Source organism: Platichthys flesus, chromosome 2 (assembly GCF_949316205.1).
Source record: "Platichthys flesus chromosome 2, fPlaFle2.1, whole genome shotgun sequence".
In the NCBI taxonomy this organism is placed as follows: domain Eukaryota; kingdom Metazoa; phylum Chordata; class Actinopteri; order Pleuronectiformes; family Pleuronectidae; genus Platichthys; species Platichthys flesus.
In genome coordinates, this window is record NC_084946.1 from 7,465,368 (window position 1) to 7,478,018 (window position 12,651).

General features: G+C 41.9%; 1 protein-coding gene across 5 annotated transcripts in view; it reads left to right on the forward strand.

The window, feature by feature from the left end:
• The window catches only part of sema3fb (sema domain, immunoglobulin domain (Ig), short basic domain, secreted, (semaphorin) 3Fb), a 58,814-nt gene extending 46,531 nt beyond the window's left edge, over positions 1-12,283 (forward strand). For 3 of the 5 annotated variants that reach the window (XM_062395529.1, XM_062395545.1, XM_062395563.1), the window contains 9 exons: positions 4,233-4,302; positions 4,399-4,543; positions 4,772-4,994; positions 6,105-6,193; positions 6,352-6,393; positions 7,348-7,504; positions 7,840-7,923; positions 8,182-8,315; positions 9,446-12,283. In XM_062395529.1, coding sequence (XP_062251513.1) covers positions 4,233-4,302; positions 4,399-4,543; positions 4,772-4,994; positions 6,105-6,193; positions 6,352-6,393; positions 7,348-7,504; positions 7,840-7,923; positions 8,182-8,315; positions 9,446-9,898 — 1,397 coding nt within the window. In that variant the 3' untranslated portion in view covers positions 9,899-12,283. Of the gene's footprint in view, positions 1-4,232; positions 4,303-4,398; positions 4,544-4,771; positions 4,995-6,104; positions 6,194-6,351; positions 6,394-7,347; positions 7,506-7,839; positions 7,924-8,181; positions 8,316-9,445 lie in introns of all 5 variants that reach the window. The other 2 variants (XM_062395537.1, XM_062395553.1) reach the window with 1 other exon arrangement.
• Positions 12,284-12,651: the final 368 nt, after the last annotated feature.

Genomic DNA, 12,651 nt, shown 5'->3' on the forward strand with positions numbered 1-12,651 from the left:
CTCAACCTGCCTACAGTTGTAAAAGCTGTTTTTGGTTTGTTTGACATACGAGTGACGTGCACTCGGATTCTCTGTGTTCTTTTTCGCGTGTGGAGCCTCTTCACCTGAATGGCGATAGAGCGGTTCAGAGGGGAACAAGCTTGCGTCGCCCCGACAAATGAGGCTTCTGTCTGTGCCGGTTTGAACAGTGTTGACACAGGCGTGCAGTGGCGTGGGTCTGCTGGCGGGTCGGGGAGTCGTCATCTGCTGGCACCGAGGAGGATTTTCAGGACATTGCCTGAATAAGGGTGTAAATGTGTAGTGGAACAAACTAGTGAATGAACAAGGACGGGCATGTCAGCGTAGACTTGTCCAAAGAGAAGCAAAGACGTGCACATGCCAGTTTGCAGAGCAGTCGTTCCTGCCAAGGACTCCTAGAGGGGACACTAAATTGGATATGATTGAGGTTCATGCTTATGGCTTCACATTTACTGTCTAGTTCGAATGTTTATAAAGCCCGCTCACTGAAAGGTTTGTCTTTACAGACGAAACTTGAGGTTTTAGGATCTTACAAGGGGATGTGGGGCTTTAACTACTGCACATAAAAATTTAGGCTGTTAAATTATTAGTTTGACATTTAGGGAAACGATCATATTTCGCTTTTTCGAGAGCTATATGAGAAGATTGATACCACACTTGTATCTGTGTGTTTGACAGCAGCAGCTTTTAGCTAAAACGTCTGAAAACCCTGGAAAAAGCTTGGCTCTGTGGCTCCGTCCAAAAGTAATGAAATCCGCCTTCCAGCACCTCCAAAGCTCTTTAATTAACCTTTCATGTCTTGTTTGTTTAATCTGTGCAATAACTGAAAAACATAAAAACAACAATGTTTTCCTGGCAAGCGGCGGAGGAAGTGGCTGAGCCTGACTGACAAATATTCCCTCACATAACCTCCTGGAAAAACCACAAGTTGTGTGTTTTTATACGTTTCATGGAGGGATTCAACAATCAAGACACATCCTGTTGATGCAAGAGCTGTAGAAGTGATGGTAGAGGTAGGATTAGTTTTACCACTGGACAGAGAGTTTCATGCTGTTTGCAACTAACCAGAAGGTTGGTGGTTCGACCCCTGGCACATGCTGAAGTGTCCTTGGGCAACATACTGAAATCCAAATTGCCCCCAAATTGTATGGGAATGGTAGTTTTAATATCACCCTTAAATTTATTGCTTGAATATGGCTCAAAGTGCCACCCAGTGTTTCAAACCAGTCTGAACCTTACTGTGCTGCTTACATAGTGTCAACAGTTTAGGACGTCTCCAACCACTAATTATTGAGACACTTTTTGAAATGTCCAGAGCAACTGTATTCCTGTTGTAATGGTGTTATAAAAAATACTTTATGGTGAAGCTCGTCTGAGACCTGAGGAGTATGAAAAACTTACAGACTGTACTTCTCCCTGTACATAAATGACTCATTGTGATAATTATAATAATAAATATTATTATGACCCCAGTCATAATAGAAGACACTACTGCATCTTAAATGAGGCTGTGCTTTAAAACAAGTCCCAATGGCTTGAGGGATGAAAACCAGAGAGAGAAACACAGGTCACGTCTAGAAAGGGGGAGAGACGCAAAGACAAACAGACAGTACAAACCCAAAGGTCGATCAAACAGAAATTGAATTTTCTTTTAAGGAAATGGGATTTATTGCCATGAAAACATAAGGAAGACATTTGTGGAATCTGCATCCTTTCCCAGCTGTTACACGCTGGATCCCCTGGAGCTGTCACTGCCCTGTCAGGACAGCTTTTATTGCAAATCATGTAGCCTTGTTTTCCTCCCCTGTTTTCATGATCATGTGTTTTTTAGTGACTGTGAGCTCCGTTCATGACAGCTCTAATCTCGGCCTGAGCACTATCTTGTCTGCATTAGCATGCACTTGCGTGTTGTTGCGTGCGTATGGCTCATTTCTGCAGCACAGCAGCTGTATGTCATGTTAAGGATCGCCTGTTGTGTGACACCCATGACAGACCATTGTGCTGCTTCCACGCTATCCCATGACCGTTCCATTTCTCCGGCTGTGGCAGCTGTGGAAGATCGCACGATGGTGCATGTGAGGGTATGTGTGGGTGTGACTTTGGGGAAACTGGTTGCTGAGTTGGAGTATGGACAATGTGCTAGATACCCTTTAGCTTTATTTATTCTACAGGAATAAGCTTGCAGTTGTGGATAGTCCCAGGACAAGACCAAAACCAGCAGTTCAGATTCAATGACAAAACTCACACCCTTCATGTATCAGACCATCTGCCTATTAGCCTGACTACTTATTTCACATATGTGGGACTTTGACAGCATAAATCTGAAGTTGACTCTCTTTTTTTCCGTCTGATCACTTCTTCTTCTGTTCCTGCACTTTCTTTGCATTAATAGTCACAATGTTACTTTCATTCTGTACATCTCTCGCTTCTGGACGTTTACGATTGTGTCTTTACTCCATGGTCATTTTCCTGCAAAAGTAGGTTGGAGAGAACATTCTCAGTTTCCCTCGAAGGCCCATGTCCTATTGTAGGTAGTGAAAATGCCTCCTGGGAGTAGTATTTAGGTCAGGTACCGAACAGGAAAGAGAGTTATCACCCGTCACGTGTTTAGCTCCTCTTTATTTGTTGCTCTGGACCTTTCCTTCAGTAACAACAAAAGGGTGATTTAAATCAGGCCGTGTCCAATGTCAGAGCCCTGCAGGACAGAGTATGTGAGCGTCCGTGATTTACAGAGCTCCAGAATTGAGAGTATATGATGCAGTTCTCCCTCGGGACAAAAGAGACATTTCCTTTTTCTTCAAGTTGAAGACATGAACTATGGACGCAGGAGGAGGAGAATCCCTGCACATCATGGTCACATTTTTTGTCTCTTCAGGAGAGGTCTCAGGTGGTTCACACAATCACACACTGCTGCAGACTAGACTGTAACCAGGCGGTATTGATACCAGGAGAGGGGCCAGGGTTTCTCAAAAAGTGTCATAGGAATATGAAGATGATTTTTCATGCTTTTTTTGTTCAGTTTTTGCATTAATAATAAACAACCATCTCTCTCTCTCTCTCTCAAACACAAACACACCAAATGCATTATAAATGTTGTGTGCTAGATTTTGGTTACTTTGTGGTTCAATATTGCAAGTTAGTGACAACCAGTTGTATTGACAGAATAAGAGGACATTCATACTTCAGTGTGTGTGTGTGTGTGTGTGTGTGTGTGTGTGTGTGCCTATTAATATATTTTTGAGGACCATTCTGAGCTTAGACCTCACAGGGTGAAGCCTTTTTAGGTTAGGACTAGTTTTAGGCTTTGTGAAAGTGAGGACCGTGAGTTAAGACTTGCTTTTAGGGATAGGATTAGAATTGAGTTTAGGTTCTGGTATAGGGCTGAGGAATGCCTTATCCCTATTAGTGTCCTCGATTAGAAAGGAGCAAAGGAATATGTGTGTGCATGTGTATTTGAGAAAGAAAGAGAGAGAGAAGTGGCAAAATAAGTTTTACCGTAATCTCAGCCTATTATACATAATGTTTCAATAAGTTTATAACAGAAACCTGTGTACTGAGCCTGTGTGTTAGTGGTCATCCATTGCATCAGCGCTGTGTGCTGACGCGTGTCACACCACTGGCATTTCAGAAGCCGACTTTTAGCTTCTCCACACATGATGTCCTGGTGATGCCTATGACCAGTGATTGAATTCACAGCACTGCTAGCTCTGTGTCAAATGCTTAGATTGAATTTCAGTATTAGGGATGGTTAGGTGAAATAGTCTTTTAATTGGTTATCTTGTAATTAAAGTCTTCACCGAACACATCCTTCCATCATTCTGTTCCTCGTCAGTATTGTCACCATGAGCATGCTAGGATTCTGAAATTTGCTCAAAGCGCTATACCTTTGCAGTCATGTTAAAGTTTGTGTCTTACATGAATCCCTGAACTTCATTCTTTGGGTGCAGTTATGGATTTGAGTGACTGTCAGAAGCTTTAAGACACAACTCAAGAGCCTCACTATCTAAATCCAGTAATGGCTACCATGTGTTTTCAACAAAGATGTAGTTTCAGCCTTCCAGGGACGTGTAGCCTAAAGGTCTATCTAGCTAAGAGTGGTTGGATTTACTGAAAGCTGTGTAAATATTAGTAAAGAAGAGCGCTTTGGCTGTAGAGCTTGATGTGTCCTTCAGTCACTCTTTAGACTGACGTGATTTCTCTGTTTCCCTCAACAGGAGATGTTTACATACAGCCGACACAGGACACAAAGAATCCTGTGATATATGGAGTCTTCTCTGTCTCTGGGTTAGTGGACTATTACAGATTCTGTGTTCTTGTATATTTCCGGCAACAATAATACGCTGTTTGTCTAATTGAGATACTTTTTCTTGCACTTCACAGTTCCGTCTTCAAAGGCTCAGCGGTTTGTGTCTACTCAATGGCCGACATTCGCATGGTCTTCAACGGACCCTTCGCCCACAAGGAGGGTCCCAATTACCAATGGGTGGCCTACACTGGGAAGATCCCCTACCCTCGCCCTGGCACGGTGAGCCTCACCTCACACTGACCCCACACACATGGAAATCCCGCAGGCAACCTGGTGATCTCAGGCATAACAGTGATTCCTCTTGGACAAATAGAAAACACCTGGCACCATGCATAACCAAAATGAAAATATAACTACAAGACAAGCTCTTGGATATACTTCCATATGATGCTATCTATTTATTTCATGGATTTTTGAATAATGTATTTGCTTTGGTTTTTCCCTCAGTGCCCTGGCGGTACCTTCACTCCCAACATGAAGTCTACTAAGGACTATCCAGATGAGGTGATTAACTTCATGAGGAATCACCCGGCCATGTACAATGCCGTGTACCCAATACACAAGCGCCCCCTAGTGGTTCGGACCAACGTGGATTATGAATTCACCACCATCACTGTGGACCAGGTTGCGGCTGCGGATGGCAACTACGAAGTGCTCTTCCTCGGAACTGGTGAGTGTTATTCTAAAATTTATAGAATCAAATTTAATAGAACAGAGAGTTTTTGTCACCACAGCCATTTTAGGGTTATTTCAAAGTGACTATCATGTCCCTGAAGTGAGTCTGAAGAAGGAACCTGTGAACCCTTTTGATCTGGGTGAGAATGGTGAATGACAGTGTCAGCGGGAAGTTGAATAATGAAGGGAAAAAAATCCCCCCCCTATGGAAATAAATCCCATGTAAATGGAGGGCTTGTCTCCCATGCAATCATCTATCATTTGGAGAAAAGCATTCTTTTCCTTTTGTGCTTGAGTGTTACCGATCAAAGGGTTTGTACCTTGCACTGTTCCCATGAAGTAAACAACAGGAGATTTGTACCTGGAGGGCAGGGGCGGATCAGTAAGAAGAAGAAGTAGTAAGATGTGGAGGAGGAGGAGGAGGAGGTTACAGCTAGTTCATCTTTTACCTTCATTTTGTCCACTGACGTAAGGGAGATTATGTGTCCGTCTGCATGCCTCGAACCTTTAATAAGACCCCAGGATGACAGAAGCAGCCACAGCACAATAATGCAGCCCTAAGTAGTTGCATGCAACGCCACTTTACTGATCTCTTTGTTCGTGTGTGTATTACTGGGAGGACACGGATGGGTGTGTGCGCGGCGGCCACTGTGGAGGAATGTGTGTCCTTTCAGCTGATGTCAGATTCAACCATTTAGCCCTGCGCCGAGGCTCAATGCAGGAGTCATAATAAATCTCAGGTGTCCTGCTCACAGGCATGTCAGACTCTTTACAGAAATCAAACATGCCAGGGAAGCCTGGAGGGTCTTACAGCATCCAGAATGAATAGGTGTGGATAAGAATGAAGCTGGGGATGACAGGAGAGGTTTGTCATGGTGGAGGCAGGGGGTACGCTAAGTGGAACAGAGCATCATGTCATTGAGGAAAGGTTCAACTGGAGAGAACCTAGTGACAGAGGTGAAGAGTACAACACAGCCTGTTGATACGAGGATTATCCCTTTTTGAGGTTGCTGAGGGAATCAAGTGGAAATCCAAGGGGCCTTTGCCAGGTGGACGGGTGAGAGGTTGCAGGTGTGTAGCTGACAGGTGTGCGTCTCTCCCACAGACAAAGGGACAGTCCAGAAGGTCATCGTGCTGCCCAGAGACGATCTGCAGACCGAGGAGCTGGTCCTGGAGGAGGTGGAGGTTTTCAAGGTAAGCGTTATTCTCTTTTTACTATAAAACCTTATACCTCATTCATTTCTAGTCCTTTCTCTTCTTATTTTTCCTATTCTGCTAACGTCTCTGTGTTTTACATTTTCATCTGCAATGAAGATTACTGTGCTCACAAAAAACTTATTTTCTCCATAAAGGCCCCTACTCCCATTACAACAATGAAGATCTCATCCAAAAGGGTAAGTGTGTCTGTGCAACAGATTTCCTTAACCTTTGCTGACATGAAGAGAAAAGAAGCCACCTTCCAAAGAAAATAAATTAATGACAATTCTTTAAGGTCACAAGCTACGTGCATACAGCTGTGCTGCCCTATTGCTTCATAATTCTTATACTACACACATGACAGGGGCAGACAATAGGAAGAGAGATATGGAGAAGACATCAAAGTTAGTGTTGTCTTTCAAAGTGATTAAAATACTTGGCCTTTTCTACATTTAATGACATCAGTCCCACAGACAGAGAGTTAGTATTACAGCCTGCCACACTGATGAATCTCAACAGCTGATCATGAATTTAAGATGGTAACCTGATCGAGATGAGCTCAGTATTCTACCAGATGATCCACAGCCGGCTGCTGCTGTTTCAGCACAGTGCAGGACAAATATTTTATTCTTATCTCATTACGTTCCTCTGGGTTTGTGTTTTTGTATGAGGGCAAATAAGATCCTTGAAGATGGAACAAGCCCCTGGATACACAACTGTGAAATTGAATCACTCTCAAAACCAGCTACCTCAATGCATGTAGTCTGAATTGTGCTCTTTTTACTGTTATTTTGAAATTGTGCAAATACAGTGACCCTATTTCCAATTTATAAATTAAGGCAGAGCCCAATCTAAACTTGCCTGTATATGGGCTGTTCGTTTGGCCTGGGTTTATGCTGGTTTCGGTTTTCTTTCTGAAAATGTAAAAGTTAAGTAGTTGAGCTTGGGCGAGTAAAGTCTGTCTGCTGGCTGCTGGCTGATGGCTGCTGAAACCAGATGTAAAATATTTTCCCTGAGCCTACAGAATCATAGCAATTTGAAAATAATTAGAATTTACACTTGAAATTGACTGTTTAAATCTTTAATAAATGCATTTATATGTTGTCCAGTGTTAAGTCTAACACCATTTTCCATCCTCTTCCTCTCAACAGCAACAGCTGTATGTGTCCTCTGCGGTGGGCCTGACACAGCTGGCTCTCCACCGGTGTGACGTGTACGGCGAGGCCTGCGCTGACTGCTGCTTAGCCCGAGATCCGTACTGCGCCTGGGACGGCAAGTCCTGCTCCCGCTACTCGGCCTCGCAGAAGAGGTGAGCACCAGCGGCAGTGACGGCATGACTTACACTAACATCACAACTAACCTATGTGTTGAATGATGCTCAGATTAGACTGCAAGAATCGCTGAATGGCTAATTTAATGGCATCTGTTTCTATCATATAGTCATCAGGGTGTTTGGGTGAATTAACATTAGACTAATGATAACATACTATTATTAGTTTGAACAGTAAATTATGAAGATTTGCAGTAGATTATAACATAAGGGGGTTTATGGTTATTCATTTATTATAATTGATGTATTGTTGAATGGCTTTGAATGGCTTGCGGTTGCTTTATTGTGTTTTCTCTCCTTATTCGGCGATACTGGTCTGACCCCTTTAGACGAAGCCGGAGGCAGGACGTCAAGTACGGGAACCCCATCCGTCAATGCCGAGGCTTCAACTCCAACAGTATGTTCCCTAGTTAACAGTCCTGCTTCACCTACTTCTGTTTGTTAAATAAGGACCTCAGAAGGTTAGAAATAACAATATGTCTCGTTCCAAGGTTGTTACTGGCTTATTCTTACAGCTTTATGGTAATCTCTAACAGCCATATTGCAAACAAAGGACTTTGATTTTTTACCACAACTGAGATCTTTGGTCCTAAGGAGCTCATGGTAATGAGTGCTCTGGTTGCCATGGTAATCCCTGTGTCTCTCTGCCCTGCAGCCAATAAGAACACTCTGGAGATGGTGCAGTACGGGGTGGAGGGAAGCAGCACCTTCCTGGAGTGTCAGGCCCGCTCCCCACATGCTGTCATCAAATGGCATCTGCAGAGAGACAACAGCGAGCGCAGGAAAGAGGTGAGCCATCACATGGTGTATTTGTCAAAGTTACTGCTTATATTAACATATTTTATAAAGGGGTAGTTCACTCAAATGCAAAGTTTAATGTCAACCCCCAAAAGTGTTGAATGGGTTAGTAACAGAAGATGAACATTAATTATAATCTTTGGACATTTCCTCCATGGTATTTCATTTCATTTTGTTGATTTGTTGCCATGGAGAGCAAGCGACATATATAAGCAACATGACAGATATCAAAATGAGTCCAGTGTAATTATCTGTTCACCTGATTAAGCAAATCAGGCTCTGATTGAACGATTCCAGATTCCTCTTGCAGACCTCTGACTTTCCTCTGGCCCAGGGGAAGGACATATGGATGAAAAAAGCCCTCTGCTATCATATACAACTCTGAGGCACTAGTTCAAGTTTTATTTTGAAGCAATGTAGTGTTGCTGCCTCTCTTTTATTGACTATTCTGTTAGATGGTCTCTATTCCCCCAAGCAAAGCCGACTTTGCTGCTCATCGGATTCTGAGCAAAAAAATAAAATAAACTGTCATCACCTATTCAAGTTCATGGGTATAGATGTCAAGAAATGGAGTTACAACATTGTTTGATTATATTTAAATTGATATTTTTTTCCTTTTTTTAAATGACGGATATTAATTCATTGTACAGGCCAAGAGAGTAGAGATGTGAATAATATGAATACTGTAAATCCTCCGGATATGAACAGAGTATAGGCTCTGAAGAGATAAGAGGATATAAGAGGTAATAGGTTTTGCAGCGGTTGTCTATCACTGACCGATCATTTGATAGTTTGTTACAAACGAAACATTGCACGACTTCATATTTCTGTCAAATCAAAACCCAGGAACATCATAGTCACTGCGAAATGCATTCTCCCTCTTTCCTCCTGATCCATGAACAGTTTGAACAGGGCAGCTTAACTTACACACATACTGCGTTTGAGGACAATGAATGGTTAATTGTCTGAGTAGTGTAAATGATTTCTAACCACTTCTCTGCAACAATCACTTGTGCTGTAACGGATGGATACACATGGTGACAGCTGCTTTGCATCACACCTGTAATGCACTTGTCTCCCTTGATGTGTCTCATGAGCTGTTTGTCTCTCTGACTCTGCAGATGCGTTCTGATGGCCGGGTTTTGAAGACGGAACAAGGTCTCCTCATGCGGTCCCTGCAGCCCTCTGACTCCGGCATGTACCAGTGTACGGCCACGGAGAAGAACTTCAAATACACAGTGGTGAAGATGCAGCTGGTGGTGTTGTCGAGCAGGGCTGTCAACAGCGTCCTGGTGGAGGGTGGGGGAGGTCTGGTGCCGTCCACGCTCCACTCCAGCAGCACCCAGTGGACCCCCAGTGCAGGCCAGTACAAGGACCTGCTGACCATCCTGAGCCAGCCAGAGATGAGCCTGATCAATCAGTACTGCCAGGACTACTGGCAGTTCGGAGACCCGCTGCTGGGCACCCTCAAAGCCAAAGACCTGAAGGAGCTCAAGGAGCACAAGAAGCCCCGCAACCGCCGGCATCACGGGGAGGGGGAGGAGAATGAGGAGCAGGAGGAGGTAGAGACATGAGGAGCCCAGCTTTGTGTCTGAAATACCCTCGTCCACCCTTCCCCCTCCACACCCTGTGAAAACTGGGAGAGACTCATTGAGAGTAGCTACATGAAAAAAGTCCAAAAACCCGGGAAAAAAAACAAACTGAGAAAAAAGAGGCTTGCAAACAAAACCCCACATACATCCTCTCAAACAGTAAGATATATGATACACAGTATTTATTGTAGGTTGTATATAGTATCATTCTGTGGATTTCTTTGTACTTATAGAAAAAACATGCTCTTTGTGTATAGGTACCTTTGGGGCAAATATTATTGTTATTATTGATGTTGTTAATTTTATTGTTGCTGTTACTGTCATTACAAAACTCATCTGTCGGCATCACATGACCGTTGGCGACTGTTTGGAATGTGTAAGCTGTCACGAGCAAACCACGAGACGCTCGCTCTGATGGGGAAATGAATTGTTGATAAAGGGTTGATGGGATCTCCTTTGTTTCTTGCTTGCTTTGACTCAAGGCCAGGACTCTTTTTATTACTGGACACATCAGGAATGCCGGTAATGCAACCTCCTTGCGGCTGCTCGCAGGCAGAGACTTGATATTGCAAGGGGACCATTGATACATGGTCCCAGTTCTTGTGGGGAAACAGTTCTTTCTACATGGGAACCTACAATATGTTGTAATTGGGCCTTTTAACAGCTGTTCTTTAAACCGGTGCTTGCCCTTTGTTTTGTTTATCCTCTCCTCCCGTTTTGACTCGAGGATTGATTGTTAAATGATGCAGCATCTTTGCTACTTTTCAGATGAGATACTAATTCCGATTAGTGAGATTTACATTTGCTAAAGAATGACAAGGTTCTCACTGTGTTCTGTGACCTGAGAAACCTGTGGTTGCTTCGGGCCATGAATTTAAAAATGAGACAAGCATCAGCTTTTAATTAGATATATCATTATAATGGATGACAAAATAATGTCACTATAATGGTACAGTTCTTTTCAGCTGCAAACTTTGAACTCAGAGAGAGGTGCAATATAAGGTCAAGGTTTTGTACAAAGGGCATTATTGTTTTACTTACAAGGGACATTGGCTGGGGCCAAATGCGACAAGCACACTCGGGCAAGGTGGAGTTTACTTTTGCGTCAAAACAAAACCAGTTAATAGAGGAAAGAAGTGCCCACATGACGCAGCACTCAAGACATCTCTCGTTCTTTCTTCCTTTGACATTCATGTGTGGAAAAAAATGTAATTGCCCGTATACACAACAGAGCATTGTAACAATGTTGTGACACTAACCAAAATTATTGGGAAGCTGGCTTTCATTGTGTGCATGAACCTGTATTTGTACTGTAATTCTGATAAGATACTGTGTGGTCGTTTTTTTCTGTTCTTTGTTTCTAGGGGTGTACAGTACAGTCTGAGGGAGGTTCCCAGTGCGGCTAAATGGGAAAAACAAATGCTTTGCAAAATGTCCTGGTTTTAAATATACTCCTGTATAAAGCATGATGCATTTTCTTATTGGCATGAATTTAGTTCTGTCAAAGTACAAAGTGCAATTATCTTACCCATGTGTTTGGATAACAGATAATAGCATAATTTCAAAAAGTGCAAACGAGTTGCACAACAATTACAGAGTATGACAGAGTGAAAATGAGTGTTATTAAGAACTGATCAAACATTCTATTGATTAGAATGCTTATGCTCATTCTAGCGCTTTATGAAAAAAATATTACTATAGCAGTTCCCCAAGAAATAGATTCATGGAATTTTCATGTATAAGAATTTACAACTTTGGAACAAATATTTGGAAAAAGGAGAAATGCAGCATTATTATTATTATGACATTAAGTGACTTTGAATGCACATTGTATAGCTCCCGTTCTGGCCTTATAATAGTCTGCATGAACGCCTATTGGAAGATGCATTAATAATTCATACAGGGTTTTTTGTATCCGCTCCTCAATTTGGAATTTTTCTGCATTCCCAGAATTAATCTCAGCCCCCGAACGTCTCTTTCAAATGAGACCAGGGATTCTACAGTAAAAAAATTTAAAAAGAGAAAAAAATGTGAGGAGGGGTTGTACAATTGTTTGGTATTTTTTTTAAACTGTGTCTTTAGTTTTTGAGTGTTTTTGTTTGTTTTGTTTTGTTTTCTTGCATCATCAGACTTTATGAAAAAAGTAAAAAACACTAAATGCACAGAGGTGATGCTATTGTAATGACTTGTGTAAATTACTTTATCTTCCCTTTCCATTGTTGTTGCTGACTAATAAATTAAAGCTCTATATTTTATAAGAATGGAATGCTCCCCCCCTTCATTGTGATTGGCCTTATACTGAATGTTTTCCATGTTCTGCCCAGATCTCTCTGGATCCTTGGAATAAAGTTATACCTGTTAAAGAGATATGTATGCACATTTGTAAAAAATATACACATTACATTGGTGTTTGTAATGAAGCCAAAAGAAGGTAAAACATTTGAATGAAAGAGAAAGTGTCATTAGCTCTGAGACTTATGACACTTGATGAAAGCTCCTAGTCCCCATCGGTTAATATCGTCAGATCAGATTTAAAGGTTAATTAAATCAGATTTTTATTGTTCAGTAGATAATGAGAAGACACCTGTAAGATACTTGTAATATTGCTAATTAATAACAATTTATAAAATATATACACACAGTGATAAATTACATTTTGAATTAACACAAATGTTAATATAATTAAATGTATTTATTTCAAAATTTCTTATTTTATTTAACTTATTTAAACATGT